Source organism: Lactuca saligna, chromosome 2, assembly GCF_052625555.1.
Source record: "Lactuca saligna cultivar CGN05327 chromosome 2, ASM5262555v1, whole genome shotgun sequence".
NCBI lineage: Eukaryota > Viridiplantae > Streptophyta > Magnoliopsida > Asterales > Asteraceae > Lactuca > Lactuca saligna.
Genome location: NC_136418.1, coordinates 153,392,484 through 153,408,861, shown reverse-complemented (window position 1 = coordinate 153,408,861; position 16,378 = coordinate 153,392,484). Strand labels below are relative to the sequence as shown.

Here is a 16,378-nt window from a genome sequence, read left to right as displayed (position 1 = left end):
ATTATTTGTTATATGTGCACATGTTGTTTGGCCGTTGAGGCTTATCTACTTTGTACGGAAGCCAATAGACCTGGGCATTCCAGCATGTTGGTTGTGGGCCGTGAGTATTCCATTCCGAGGATGATTGGACTCATAGTATGTGGGTATTCCAACCTATTGGTTGTGGGCCTGGGGTATTCCATCCTGAGGATGGTTAGACCCATAGTATGATGGCATTCCAAGCGGACGGTTGAGGGCCTGATTATTCCAACCTAATGGTTGACTGGACCCATAGTATGTTGTTTCTATTTACATGTGTATTATTATTGTATAGGTATTTTGGGGGAACTCAATAAGCTCTGAAGCTTACAGTTTCAGTTTATTGTTTAAGGTACATCAGGGGACCGTGGCAAGGCAAAGGCATGATCGTACCGCTCCTCACTTTTTATTACTTTGTTTTTGGGACACTCTGATATAGACTATTTTGAAAACAAAATTTGTAATGACTATTGCTTTTTTAAATGTATTAAAAGCTTAAATTTGGTATGATTTTTATGGGTGTTACAAGTTGGTATCAGAGCCTTGGTTTGAGTGAATTGAAGGAACATTTGTGTGAATCCAGTCTCAAACCAAGGAAGGATTTTCAAAATAATTTTAAAATGGTTTTCAAAATGAGAAAAGGAGGATGCAGGATGTACGATCAGCCGGAGCCAGTAAGTAGACCCCAAAATACCCTACGGTTATTTGATATTCTGATATGTTAGTACGAAATGCTTGTACTAGGCTACGGATCTTCAGGAATTGCATGATAGAATTGTCTGATTACATGATGCCTACTAGCCTATGGTTTTCCATATATAAGATTGACATCATTACTGTAGTTGCTTGTGTATGTATCACGGCTGTACATAATTAATATCTTATAGCCTGAGAATGTTTGATTTGGCCTTATGTTTTGTTCTTGTTGATTAGGGGCTTAGGGTAGGATCAGATATTCGAAAGTCTATAGGGTCCAACGTTATGTATGGCTAGCATACACTAGTGATGCAGGGTTGGTGGAAGTTTCATGGATGAGTGAGTTGTGTGAGGCCGGTAGGTCGATGTGAGACAGTTAGCTTTCCTCTTGGAATGAGGATTAAGCGACCACCATGTGAACACATATTGTTAGGGTGTTGTGGTGATACTTGAGACAAATATGGGTAGCTATGGAAGGTTGTATGGGCTCGTACTACTGAAAGCACAGGACCCATACGCGTAGCAAGGAAGTCATAACCGCTAGGGTTTAGTCGGGAGTTGGTTCCCTATTATTTATACGGATTATCTGATATCTTTCTATTATATTTTTCAGTATGGTGGTTACGAGGCGTTTTGTGATTGGATCCGAATCGGGATCAAGACAGGGCAATTAGGAGGCCACGGCCACGCCTAAGGTTATCGGTCAGGAGGGGCTAGTGTTGACAGAGGACCGTGTCAAGGAGATCATCGGCGAGGAGGTGGTCGAGATTGTCCGGGTCAGATTCCGTAGTTGTTTAGGTCTATGAAGACTGCTATGATGGAGTACTTCGATGACAGATACGCAGCCCTTGCGGAGACGATTCCGCTGCAGCCGCATCGGCTGTAACAACGGCAGGAGGAGGAGTAGGAGCAAGTCGGGGTTTCCGGTACATGGACTTCGATAACACGAAGCCCCTACTTCTGATGGGACTCATGATCACATCAAGGCTATGAGGTGGGTTTCTGATGTAGAGGGGTGCTTTTTTACTTGCTCGTATCCTACTGACCAAAAGGGCAGGTGTGCCTTGAACCTGCTAAGGTCCGGGGACAAGGACCGGTGAAGATTGACGACTAGGTCATACACTGATGATTATAGAGATGTTGTTACTTGGGAGCAGTTCAGGGATATGTTTCACGCTCGTTACGTCCCACGGGTTGAGCGAGAACGATTGGCTCATGAGTTTTTTAGTTTGAGGCAGGACGAGGAGTCTGTGACAGAGATCACCCGCATGTTCACAGAGAGGGTGACGTTCTGCCCAGAGTTTGCTTCCGAGCAGGATCAGATGACACGTTATCTGAGCATGCTCAAGACTGACATCCGACAGTTTTTGTCTACCCTGCGATGTGATACTCTCCTAGATTTATAGGAGCTCGCGAGGCGGTGTGAGTTGGAGATTGAGCTACAATTAAGGGAGCAACGAGAGGCCCTAGCACAATAAAATCCAGGGGCCGAATTGGTCTAAGACCGCTGATACCAGGACTGGGGGACAGTCAGGCCGCACTTATGGGAAGTGTAGAAAGGCTCATTCAGGGACGTGTCGATCAGGGAGTAAGTGTCATTGATGTGGCAAGCAGGGCCATCTGGCCAAGGATTACAGGCAGTAGACTTCGGCTCCCGGAATTAGGCTTTGTTATCATTGTGAGCATGTGGGCCATATGAAGGCCCAATGTCCTCTACTAGCCTCCAGGCCGGTGCAGGCTCCAGCACCGGCTACAATGAGGGTCGCGGATAGGAGGCCAGTTAAAGCAGAGCCTCCGAAGGCTCAGGGGCATGCCTTCTAGCTTACAGCCGAGGAGGCCAGGGCAGCGCCAGACGTGGTTGCTGGTATGTTTCTATCCTCTATTTCTTTTATTTTAACTGTTTTATGCTTATTTGTTGTACCTGTGACTAGGTACGTTTTTAGTGAACTCCTTTCCCTGCATTGGTTTTATTTGACTCGGGGGTGAGTCGTTCGTTTGTATCTCAAACATTCAATAGGGAGTTCAGTGTGCCAGTAGGCGAGTTAAAGTGTCCGTTGTGAGTCTCCATCGCCAACGAACACGGGGTTTCTGCTTCTTTGGTCTACCGAGGATGTGAGTTGGAGATCTTTGGGGTATCCTTTCCGATAGACTTGATTCTGATTCCCACGGGGGAGGTGTGCATGACTGTGGGGATGGACTGACTTAGTCGTTTCGGTGCCATGATTGATTGCAAGGGTCAGCGGGTGGTGGTTCGAACCCCAAATGAGGGAGAACTGATTGTATATGGTGAGGGCACCAGAGTGGGATCAGGGTTTTTTTCAGCTGCTAGGGCTCGAAATTATATTCAGCACGGGTGTGCAGGTTATCTAGCGTATGTGGTGGATACGTGAGCCAAGGATCAAATTTCAGTTTCATAGGTTCCTGTAGTTAGGGAATTTGCTGATGTGTTTCCAGAGAAGGTTCCAGGGATACCTCCGGAGAGGCAGCTCGAGTTTCAGATTCAACTGTGATGTCTTAGGTGGTGTCAATTGCGAAACGATTCCGCATTCCTTAAGGTAGTCATGGAACTCAAGACTAAGGTCCTCTCCACCTTGATCGGATCGAAGCATCTTGATTTTCTTACCCAGCTGATTCTCTACTTCCTGCTTAAACTCTTTTAACTTTTCAAAGGTTTCTGACTTGTGTTTGATTAAGTAGATATATCCATATCTGCTATAATCATCGGTGAAAGTCACATAGAAGCGGCTCGCATCCCTTGTGGTGGATCTAAAGGGCCCACACACATCGGTGTGTATGAGATTTAATAAACCCTCACCCCATTCACAAGAACCAGTGAAAGGTGACTTGGTCATCTTTCCAAGTAAACAAGACTTGCACACGTCATCGTCCCTAAGGTCGAATGACTCCAACACTCCATCCTTTTGGAGTTAGGCTATGCATTTCTTGTTGACATGTCCAAGACGACAATGCCACAAGCATGCTTTATCCAAACTATTGGAAGAATCGATACACAACACATCATTTCCTAAATTTCCTACAACCATCACAGTTTTATATATTCCATTACAAGGCAATGCTTCAAAATAAAAAAACACCATTAAGATAAGCATTAATAGAACCCTTTTCATTATCAAATGAATATCTAAATCCTTGTCTATGCAACCCATGAAAAGAAATGATGTTTCTTTCCATTTCTGGCAAATAGCAACAGTTATTCAAATCGAGTCCTAATCCATTACTAAGCACTAAAGAGTAAACTCCAATTTTATAACTGGGATTTATTCTTCGCTCTTGTGTTCCCAGTTTTATAACTGGATTTATTATTCGCAATCATATTTGATTATAAGAAAGAAGTAGAAGCAGATTACCCCATTATTGGAAGAAATTAAAAAAATAGTTAAAGTAAAACGAGCTTCGTAGTAACTGATGTCGATTCGTGTTGATTGCACGGAGATGAAGAAGCTTATGTCCTTAAATGTTTTTACGTTGCTCTAAGGTTGCAAGCTTCAGCTTAAACACCCAAGATTTGATGCAGTTTATTCATCATTCCAACATCTATGGAAGAGGAATAAACGCAAAGTGATTAATTGGAAGAAGAAGAAGAAGAAGAAGAAGAAGAAGAAGAAGAAGAAGAAGAAGAAACCTACATTTGTAGTTGCTAAAATCGCGGATAGCAGAGAGAGGGCGGGCGGGGGGGGGGGGGGGGGGGGGGGGAGATACTGAATTTTTGGAATAGGGAATACGACTCTAGGATAATTGTATTTATAGTTGTAGAAACCATACAAGGCAGCAAAAAACCGTCTATGGTCAATCCTTAAAATCCATAGGGCTACGCCTTGCTCTCTAAGTAAGACGTTGTTAGATGCATAATATATGCATATTTTAGCAAGTTTTTCTCAATACTTTCCTACAAAAAATTTACTATCGCCCTTGTATTAATATAATTTGCGTATTTCTCATTATATTTACAGAATAGTCATACTACTCACTTTAGTTATAATTTTCAGGGCAAATTGGATCACAACAATAATATGACACTTTAAGGATGCGTTTGATGGATCATTGGATCCAAATTGGAGTTGGAACTGAATAATGACGTTGTGGAATGACTGGACGTTGCTCAAATGGAAACATTACAAGCAAACCGCAACAAAGAAGGAAAATGTAATCGCATAAGTATGTTGAAGATTTCTAGACTCGTGAAATTAAACTGAAGAAAAACTTGAAAACTGCGATTGTAGAAAAAAATGCGATCATGGAAATAGAAAAAGGCAATCGCATTTGTTCTCGATGACTCAAAAGGTTCATAAATAACAATATACTTAATTTAAGTGGTCCAAGACACATTTTGACCAAAAATACGATCGCATTTCCCATATTTGCGAACACAAAACATTCTGGATTCCTGTTGAGACTATAAATAGAGCCCCATAACTCTTAGATTAACCCTAATTACGATTCTAGATGACAAAGAGACGATTTGCTGAAGATTCCAAGTGCCAAACGAATATATGAAGAACACGATTCGATTTATATCATTAGTTTAGTAAGATTTATCAGTTAGAACTTAATTTCATCTTTTGTAATTCGATTTTAGCCATGTCAGGCTAAATCCTTGATTTCGATTCCGCAAAAGACTCGACTTTTCGTGCAAGTAATCTTTAAACACGATTTTTTTTTATTGTGTTTACTGTTTAGTTTGATCAGTTTTATGCTTAATTGAACGTTTGATTAGGATTCAATTTTTGTTGGTCACTTTAATTTGAATCATTTTCAGTTATATGATTGTATATATTTGTAATTGTCTTTATTAATCCGTAAAAGCAACGAATATTAGATTGGTTTCGTGTTAGGATTAACTCTCATATAAATTGATCAGACAAGTCTTTACGCTTCCGAGCTTGTGCGAAGTATTGGACTTTACTAAAAATTTTACACTGTGTCTAATGTTACTTTTCTTAATTAATTAAGAGTTTATTTAATTACTTTAGTAAAAAGTAAGTTTTAATTAAGAGAGTTTGTTTTGGTTAAACATTTTAGTAAAAGAAAATTGTTGGAGTTTATTATTGATTTCCAGACATTTTATAGGCCTTTCAAAAAATTTCATCATAAATCTTGGCGCGAGCCAACTATCGCAACGCGAAATCCACAAACCGGGTCGATCCAACTCGACCGTTCCTAAACCCTGCTAAAAATGAAAGCTACTCGGCTCCCAAGGACCGATGTGTAGTACGCCTAAATCGCATCATTTCACGTATTTGCAGCATCAGTTAGGGTAGACATGTGTGTTGGTTTGACGCATCTCTTAATACATTAAAACATTCGAATGTGTGTTGGCTCGACCCATCTCTTAATACATTAAAACATTTGAATGCCTATCAAGATACTAGCATTATAAACTCGCATTTATTTTCTTTCCCCACCACCAATATAGGATATAAGAAAAGTTAGCCCACTTTGGATGAATATAAATAATATGAATGGTATCACTCACGAGCATTGTTTAGTTTTGTAAGTTATAAAGTTTAAGAAGGATTAACATATCTTTAAAATAGCGAATCAACTAGATAGAGCTCATGTATGATACATGAAATAAAAACCAATGATTAAATTAGAAGACATAAACACAATTTAATTACTAGACCCGTTCATTCCATACATACCATCATCCATATCATTCATCTCTTTGATTCTATATTGATAAAAAACAACCCCCAAATTTTCATATAATCATATCCGATGGTGTTGTAGCTGCAACAAGCGTGAGTAGGCCCCATCAGCGCCTCGGCTCAACAATTCCCCATGGCTACCTTGTTCCACAATCCGACCATCTTGAACCACTCCAATATTATCCACGCCTCGTATCGTTGATAACCGGTGGGCCACTAGCACCGTCGTCCGCCCTCTCATCAGCCGCTCAAGTGCTTCCTGAAGCACACACTCCGATTCAGCATCTAGGGCACTCGTCGCCTCATCTAGTAACAGAATCGTCGGATCTTTCAAAACAGCCCTCGCTATTGCAATCCTCTGTTTTTGCCCTCCGGATAACTGAACCCCTCTTTCACCTACCGGAGTTTTATACCCTTGAGGCAAACCGCTAACGAATACATGAACGTTTGCTGCACGCGCCGCTTCAATCACTTCCGCCTCCGTCGCTCCCTCTTTCCCGTACGCGATATTCTCCATTATGCTAGCCGCGAATAAGGCCGGCTCTTGTTGGACTAATCCGATTTTCGCACGAAGCGACCGGAGGTTTAACCTTCTGATGTCTTTTCCGTCGATCATAACTTTTCCGGCGGTTGGATCGTAGAATCGTTCGATGAGTGCGATTATTGAACTTTTCCCGCAACCACTGGCTCCGACTAACGCTTGGCTCTGACCTGATCGGATTCTAAGACTCAGATCCTTGAATATAATGACGTCAGGTCTCGAAGGATATGAAAAGTCAACATGCCGTAACTCGATTTCGCCTCTGATCGTTTCCACTGGCTCGGAATCTGGGTCGTCGGGGTCGATTCTGGTTGACCTATCGAGAACGGAAAACACAGAGCCGATGGCTTCACCGCCTCTGATAATCTCCGGTGCGAGGCTTACCGTTTCCGCTACCGAATTAGCGGTGATGACTAAAACGACAAATACTTTGATGACTTTGGAGAAAGTGGAGACACCGTTTTTAACGAGATGTGCGCCGTACCAGAGGATTAGGGCTTCGGAGGCGAAAAGAGCGAGTTGGGAGACGCCAAACAGGATACCGGAGATTTGACTCCGTCGAAGGCTTTGCTTCTGTGGGACACGAAGTTCGTCGGAGAATAAGGACAGGATTTTGTCTTGGGCGTTAAAGGCTGCGATGGTTCGAATGTTGCTCACTCCTTCTCCGGCAATCATGCTGGTTTTCGCATGTGCTTTGGCCGTGTCTCCGGCGAAGCCTTTTAGTGAAAGTTGCTGTAAATTACGATTAATTAAAAATTTATTAGATAAAAAAAAAAAAAACAAAAAATAATAAGAGCACCAGGTGTCCCCACATATGGTAAATAAAAAGGGACAGTTCTGGTGGTTATTGAAAAGCGCACAGATGATAAGTTAAATTGAAAGGTGGTCCCGTAAGTGTAATAAGTATAGGACAAAAGGAAACAGATGGTAACAAGTCGTATGTCGCTGTGAAGTGTGAATGGTGACTGGTGAGCATGCTAAAATCCGAAAGACTATTTAAAAAATACAGAGGCAATGGCGTCAGTGATTCAGTACTACAGTACCCGAAAATAGACAAAGAGTCACTGGTGACAGGGTAAATGCAGCCAAAAAAACTACTCAGGAATGATAGAAGGTGAGTGAATACCATACGGCTTTTCTGACATCTTCATCCTCACTCACATTGAATTGAATTTGTGAATTGAAAACTAAGGTGAAGCCAGAGATTTAATTGATGCTGTCATTCATTTATTAGATCACGAGTTACGAGTTAAGAATCTCTGGTAACAACTCTGGCCCTATTAACATTTAACAGTCTCCTACAATCTTTATTTAATTTAGGTGTTACACTCACTTTTGATATCTTTTATTTTTAGATTTGAAAGAAATAATAACATTTACCAAAACCCAAAAAAAATATTTTGTTTAATCAATTCAAAAAAAAAAAATGAAGTAATTTTTACCAAAAATTTAAAATTCCTGACATTACTTCATTTTGTGATAGAATTGAAATCTGATAATTTGGTATCTTTGAAAGGTCGAATTAATTTTTGTTATGGAGGATATAAATGAGGCAAAATTCATGTTTGATTGGATGGACAAAGTTAAAGAAAGTTTTGAAGGGCTCAATAAAGAAACTAAAATAAATAAAAGAGTTCGAAATTTTTAACAGGAAATGAAGTTGATTGTCGTGAAAAGAATCTTTTACTAACTTTTTTAATTTTAGGTTTTGTTTGTTAGCAAAATTATTATATTATGAAAAAGATTCAGGTCTGAGCTTCGGGGAAGCATGCATACAGATTACTAAATTAGAGTAAGCACGTGTAAGACACCAGAACTGTGCCTTCGTTACTATACCAGAGTTGTCGTTATTCGAATCAAGATTCGAATGGGTTTTGAAACTTCAAAAACAAGCTCAAAGTAATCTGACACTTTTTTTTTTATGTGAAAGTGAAATCATAATTAGAGCATATAATTAAGTTAATTTAATTAATACTTAATATCAGCACGTACGCACCTGAGCAAAATGAGCCAGAACAAGAAGAGGGAAGGTGCCAAGAATAAGAAGCGAAACTCTCCATTCCACTATAAACGCAACCACAAATGACGTCAGGAGTGAAGTCATGTTCTGCAATATAACCGAGATCCTTTCAGCAATGGCTGACTTCACATCTGCAGCATCTGTCGCTAATCGCGCTGCAACTAAACTCGAGTTATGCTCTTCTTCATCGAACCATCCAACTTCATTCCTCATTATCGCTGAAAATCAAATTTTCATTAAAATCAATATTACAATATTGTTAATTTATTGAAATTTGAAAAAAGGAAATACCTGCTAGCATCATTCGTCTTACTCGTGTAGTGAGATTCTCGCCCATGATACTAAAGAAGTAATGTTGGATCAGATACGCTACAACCGCATATAAACCAGCTCCAACGTAGATAAAAACACATTCTTTGGTTTTACTCTCCATTTTATCAGGGTTATCATAGTAAAAAACCTCAATCATATTACTCATAACAATCGCAAATGTGGGACCGATAAATCCCGAAAGCACGGACCCCACAGCGCCCATTATAGAATAAGGCCATTCAGGGGCATTCATCTTCAATAGTCTAAAGAAATACCCACTCGGAGCCGGATTTTTTCTATCTGTTTCAGCATTTGATATCATCTCAATACGCCCATCCGCACCAGTACTATACTGATAACTCAAATTCCTTAAACTTCCGGATCTGAGACTTAAAGACTTTGTCGATAACGAATGGCTAAGTCGCGTTGACCGAGTCCTACGTGTGGAAGGATTCGAAAAATCCCGATTTCCCGCCATTTCTTGAAACCTGATTAAAGACGCATACGCCCCTGGTTTCGAAATCAGTTCTTCGTGTGTTCCGGTTTCAATAACATGTCCTTGTTGGATGACAGCTATCGAGTCGACATTTCTTATGGTGGACAACCGATGTGCGACCACAACGGTTGTCCGCCCGATCATTAACCGGTCGAGAGCTTCCTGTACGATGCTCTCGGAACCGGAATCCAGCGCGCTTGTCGCTTCATCTAAAAGTAGGATTTTAGGGTTTTTTAACATGGCTCTGGCTATTGCGATTCTTTGTTTTTGACCACCGGATAGTTGGATTCCTCTTTCACCGACTTGAGTGTTGTAGCCGTTAGGAAGAAGGGTGATGAAACTGTGTGCATTCGCTGCTGACGTGGCGGATTCCACGTCAGCCATGGTTGCATCTCGTTTTCCGTACAGTATGTTTTCAAGTATGGTGGTGGCGAATAGTGCAGGTTCTTGGTTTACTAAACCAATCTGATCACGTAGCCATTCAAGTTGGAGTGTCTTTATGTCCACATTGTCTAGCAGTATTTGGCCTGTAGTAAAACCATCATAAAAAAAAATAAGTAAATTGTATTTTTGGTGACCATATTGATTGGACCATAATTGCAAAAAGCCAATTATAGGGAACAAAAGTATTCATTTTATTTTTATTTGTAACATGTAACTAAACCATTACAAAAACCTTTAAAAAGGACCAAATTGCAAAAGAAGACCTATTAAGACCCAAAACTGTAGAAATCAATTATATTCAATGATTAAAAATGTACCTTGACTAGGGTCGTAAAACCTTTCAATTAAGGAAACAACGGTGCTTTTGCCGGATCCACTACCGCCAACCACCGCAACTGTCTTTCCGGCCGGGAAGAATATGGAGAAGCTTCTAAAGATGATGACATCGGGACGTGATGGGTAACTAAAAGTTACTTCTTTGAACTCGATATTCCCGTTGACTTCAGTCAAACATTTCCCATTTACAGTGTTGTGATGTATAGTGGGTTTTTGCTTAATAATTTCAAACAACTTGTATCCAGCTGCTTTCCCTTTGCTAAATGCTCCAAGATTCGAAAATGACTGACCTAGACTCCTGTTATGATATGATCAAGATCAACCAATATTATTTAATTAATTTGGTTTGGTAAACATGAGATTAATTAATTAATTAATTAATTAATGATGTAATGTTACAGAATCTTACATTCCACCAACAATGGCAGAGAAAATGGCTGTGAATGCTTTTCCACCGTCGGTTTGTCCGTTTCTTATAAAGACACCTGCATACCAGAAAACAAGTGCCCAAGACATGCAAGCTATTCCATATGTACATCCGAGCCCTAATCCTTTTGCCATTCCAGCCTTGTAACCCAGCTTCAATGTGTGTTGTATTGCATCGGAATAGGAATTAAGGGCCTTCGTCTCCCCAACATATGAGTACACAGTTCTAACTTGTGCAATTGCCTGTTGAAATAAAATTCAAAATTAAAAGAAAATTCATAGACCATGTGTACGTATATGATGAAATTAGGTGTTGATTAATGATTAATCAGTTAGCACCACACTACGGAAACAAGAGACCAAAAGTAAGGGGTTAAAGTAAAGAAAGAACCATAAGAGGGAAGGTGTTCCTTATCATTACAACGCATGCTACGTATTGTATGATAACAAAGGGTAGGGGTGAAAAATCAACTTAAAGTATTCGGTAAAAAATCATGATTTATTTTTAGTGAAAAGTTAGAAAAATTAAGAAATTAATTGATGTGAAAAGTGTAGTAGCTTGGGATGACCTCCTCAGCGATGATGCCGGCATTGGCGTAGGATTCACGGCTCTTGGAGGTGAGACCTGTGAGAGTATAAGCGTATAAGCCGCCGGCAAATGCAATTCCAGGTATCACTGCAATGCTGAGTAGAGCTAGCTTCCACGCAGACACAAAACCGACCACCAATCCAGCCAAAAATGTCGAAAGATAATGGATGAAGTTTCCAACCTAAAATTGATGAGTAAATTGATAGTGAGCATTCAATTTGTGGGCCTAAATTTTAGAGATCTTCAAAGATGCTTTTTGACCGGCGCAGTTTAATCCATGTATGCTAACATGCACGGATGAACCCGGAGAAATCATAAAATGGAGGGATATTGTTATTACCTTCTCGCTAATGGCATCTTGGACAAGGAGAGTGTCTGTTGAAACACCAAAAACGATATCGCCTGTTCTTGCATCTGTATCGTAAAATCCTACGTCCTGTTTCAGAACGGCTTCCAAGTACCTCTTCCTCAACGCACTCACTTGCCTTTCTCCGGTATACATCCAACATCCAATCTCTGTTCATTTTCAATTTTATACAGAATTTGTTAGTTAACTGTTAGATCATGTAATTTTAGATGAAAAACTAGTTACGGAATTTAAGACGATGATGGTGATTTGTATTGTTGCGCATTAAAATATGAAGGAGAAATTGACCAAGTGAGAGATGAAAAGAATAGTAGCCACGTGCACCTGATCTGTGGTGAACCGACTTAAAATAAGCATTTGCAAATAATAAATGCTCCAAAACAACTTGCTTATGGAAAATAGAACTTGAAAAAATGAAAACCGAGAGACGATAACGGATCAAAAGTAGCGTAACCAACCTGCATATGATGATACGCAGACGACTAGTCCGAGATAAACGAAATACAAAGCATACTGCATTAATTTAGAGGAAACAAAACAATCAGATCTGAATCGATTATGAAATTAAATGAGGAAAAATGCATACAACGATACACTTCCTCCGTTTCAGATTAGTTGAGGTTTCTCTGTTGATGAAGAAACTCGTTTAATATGAAACGGATGTAGCAATAACGAATCACCTTAGATACTTCATGAGTCATGGTGCTCAAATCAGTTTGGTTTTTGCCGAATCCATTAACCATTTGACCGAACAAGAGGAAGAATACAGGCATGGAAGATCCGTGAACAATGGCACCGATGCTACCGAAGATCATGAGAACGTAATCTAACTTATCTGCAAATGAAAAAAGTTGGTAGAACGGAAGACTCTGCTCTTTCTTCTTCTCCGCCTGTGCCGGCATTGCCTTCACCGTCTCCGCCATTTTACTAAACCGCCACGGCAGCACGCTCAGTCTCCGGTTGTGTACTGGACTTCTTCAAAAATGAGACAACGAGAATATTGAGAGCAGATCAAACGCCATGAAAGAGTGGTTCAGAGTTGGGTGTGCTGAGTCTGAATGAGACTGGACTTGTGGTCAAACGAGGTGAAGTGTAGAGGGGAGAGGTGAGGTTGGTTATATAAAAGAGAAGGGACAGTTTAACCATGGTTTGGTTAAGGGTGTAGTTAAATGACAAAACGAGAATTTCAAAAACTCAGTTTTCCTTGTACTATATCGACTTCATTGGTTGTACTATGACCCAATTCGAACTGATTCATCCCATTTCTCGCCGCGTGCATTTCCCAAACAAAAAGTGCTTCCATTAATCATGTTAAATGCATCCACTGTGTTTGTACTTCATACCAAATTTTCTTAAGCAAGAACTTTAATCAACTTTTAATACGGCTAATCACAAAAGAATTAAAATGAGAAGTGTGTTATCACCACTTGGTTATCTTTTTAACATGTATATAGAAATGACAACATAATTGAAAATATGGATTTTCTGATTCAGGAAACGAATGATCGTGTTTATATAATCTAGACATGTTTTAATGTTTTGTGACATCTTTTCGCAAACACATTCAAAATTCTCTTTACCAAATATTTTCATGCAACTTTATGGCAAATGATTTACACAGCTAAAATTCTCTTGGAGTTCTACTTGTAGCTATTCGCATACTAAACCAACTTTGCGATACTTTACATTTTTTTTTTCAAGTTATGCTCCGATTAAATCACATGTTTGATAAGTGTGGTTGTATGTCCACTTCACCAAACTACTACACGATCTTTACTTCGAAACTAGGACATTTCACGAAACCATAACCTAATTTCATGGATTATCTTTTTGATGTGGTTTTAAGTTATATTTTGATTCTTGAGCATGTGTGTTCAATTTGGTTATGTATTTATTTAACTAAGTTGTTAATTTATTGCATTTATATCTAATTATTTTTCAAACGCTAGAAAGATTTTGTGAAACTCAAACGAAATTAGCAAAAAAAACGTATCACAATTTTCCAAGTTATGTTTTAACTATATAACATATCAAGTCTATACGATTGTATCTTTATTTAACCAAAATATTGGTTTATTAAATATCTACCCACTTGTATATTTGCAAACATGGAACATACAAAACTCTAACGTATTTTGTGAAATGTCTTTTTCTTGGTTTTCAAGTTTTCTTTATATTAACTACATGTCTCGTTGTTGTTCAATTATCCAATATTATTTGCTTTACCGATAAAGGTTATTATTAACGGACAATTGTGACAATTAACGATAATGTAGCCATTACAAAAGTGATCAAAGAGAAATTAAGCGTATTGTACGTTCTTTTTAAATTGTTTAGGAGCATATGTTATGGTATGTTGTTGAATATCCAAACCACTTTTAGAGCCTTTCTCCTAGTTTATTTGATTCTCAATATCAAGATTTACCATAAACACACACTTGACCAATACGGGGATATGGCTTTAGGTTGGAGGTTATGGTATGTGTTTTGGACGATGTGAGTTATGTCTTATCACTCGGTTATGAATCATCATGTTTCTTTCACCATGCATTAGAAAGAGCATGATAGATTCTATAGGTGTGTTGGTGAAGGTCCTTGACTTATCATATGTACTTAAAGGTATGAATTTTTCCGAATTAGTGATAATGTTGTCTCTTTTTTGTGTTCTCTTCTTACCAGAGGTAGATTCATAGGTTATGTAACACCCCTCATACAAGACTGATCTTAACAAAAAAAAGAAAATCTTCTAAAAAAATATTTTATTTGACTGAAAGAAATATATTTTTAATCTAACTGATAATCAATATTTTTAATCAGTCACAACCCATAACAAGATATGTATGACTTATGACTTGATCATCTTCCTCGTATATATCTTCAAATATGATCTTTTGTCCTTACCTTTCAACTTGAATGGTCTCATAGGATAAATATATTTTGCTTTGGGCATCTTCAAACATTCTTATACATACTAAGATATTTCTTCCTTCGACACTTGATACAATACAACTATACAAGTGAAATCAATAACAACCCATAACATAACAAGATATCCATGTAAACGTATAGATAAGTGTTAAATTATTTTGAATGTATTTTATTGTAAAGATAGGATCAGGTTTGTTGATCTATCTTATCTCTTAGTTGTATTGTTATATAATACCAATCAATACCCAAAGGGTTTATTACGGTAACAACACTTTTTTAACTTGGTATCAAAGCTAGTACTAGGGCTTCTGAGTTTCTTCCTCCTCCTCCGGCTATTTGATCTTTTCTCTCAGGCCATCACCATGTCTACTCATATCAATTCCTCCAAAATCGCCACTGCCATCTCTTGCAAATTAACCAGGACAAATTTTCTGTTATGGAAGGCACGAGTCGTTCCAATTCTGAGAGGTGTCCAACTCTATGGATATGTCGACGGTACTACACCCGCTCCTGCTGCCAAAATAACCACCAAAGTTGGTGTTGATGCAAGACAAACCGACAACCCACAATTAATATGTGGGTAGTTCAGGATTAAGCAATCATTGGGGCCCTATTATCTTCTATGACAGAAGATGTAATCTCACAACTCACCCGATGCACCAACACATCTTCTGAATTGTGGACATCACTTCACACGATGTTTTCTGCTCAACACAAAGGAAATACCATCCAGCTTCAAACTCAGCTATCAACCACCAAGAAGGGAGACCTTTCGGTAGCAAAATACTACCAGATAATGACCGGGTATGCAGATACCATGGCAAACATAGGACATCCTATGATAGATGAAGAAGTAATTTGCTATATCTTAGCCGGTTTGGGTCCTGGTCACAGTGATCTGTTTACAACAATCACTGTTTTGAGCACTCAACAAACAATTACACTTCCTGAATTCTACTCCTTCCTAATTGCTCATAAGGCACAAGCTAATGCTATCAACAGCATAGCACAGAGTTTGCGTCGTCAGCAAACGATGCAACCCGTCAAGATTCGAACTCTTCTCGAAGAAACTACAACAACAACCATGCTTCAAACCATAATCAAAGATCACATTATATGGGTAATGGCAGCCGTGGCCGTGGTAGGGGCCATGGCAGAAGTAATGGAGGACCAAGATGTCAAGTTTGTGGAATTCTGGGTCATACGACATTAAACTGCAGAAACGGGTTTAATGATGCTTATCAGTCTGAAGATTATTGTGGAGGCAACAGTGTCACGACAAGCAACTACAACAACGATCCAGCTTGGTACATTGATACCGATGCTACAGTTACTAGTGATCTTGATCGACTCACGATAAACCAAGAAAGATACCAGGGCAAGGACTAAGTTCAAGTTGCTAATGGAGCAGGTTTGACTATTTCTCATATTGGTCATGCAAAATTTTTTGGTTCAGGCACATCTCTTAATCTTAAAAGTATTCTCCATGTTCCTCACATTAACAAATACTTGCTTTCTGCTTACAAACTTGTTTGT

At 39.1% G+C, this 16,378-nt stretch overlaps 1 protein-coding gene across 1 annotated transcript; it reads right to left on the bottom strand.

Annotated features, from left to right (window-relative positions):
• Positions 1 to 6,298: 6,298 nt before the first annotated feature.
• LOC145032181 (ABC transporter B family member 19-like) lies at positions 6,299 to 13,042 on the bottom strand. Its single transcript, XM_078980897.1, has 9 exons — positions 12,595 to 13,042; positions 12,373 to 12,427; positions 11,888 to 12,063; positions 11,528 to 11,728; positions 10,942 to 11,201; positions 10,514 to 10,830; positions 9,236 to 10,279; positions 8,921 to 9,162; positions 6,299 to 7,656 (listed from the first exon to the last, which is right to left on the bottom strand). Exons 1-9 carry the CDS (start codon positions 12,835 to 12,837, stop codon positions 6,445 to 6,447), a joined length of 3,750 nt encoding a protein of 1,249 aa, XP_078837023.1. The 5' UTR covers positions 12,838 to 13,042; the 3' UTR covers positions 6,299 to 6,444.
• Positions 13,043 to 16,378: the final 3,336 nt, after the last annotated feature.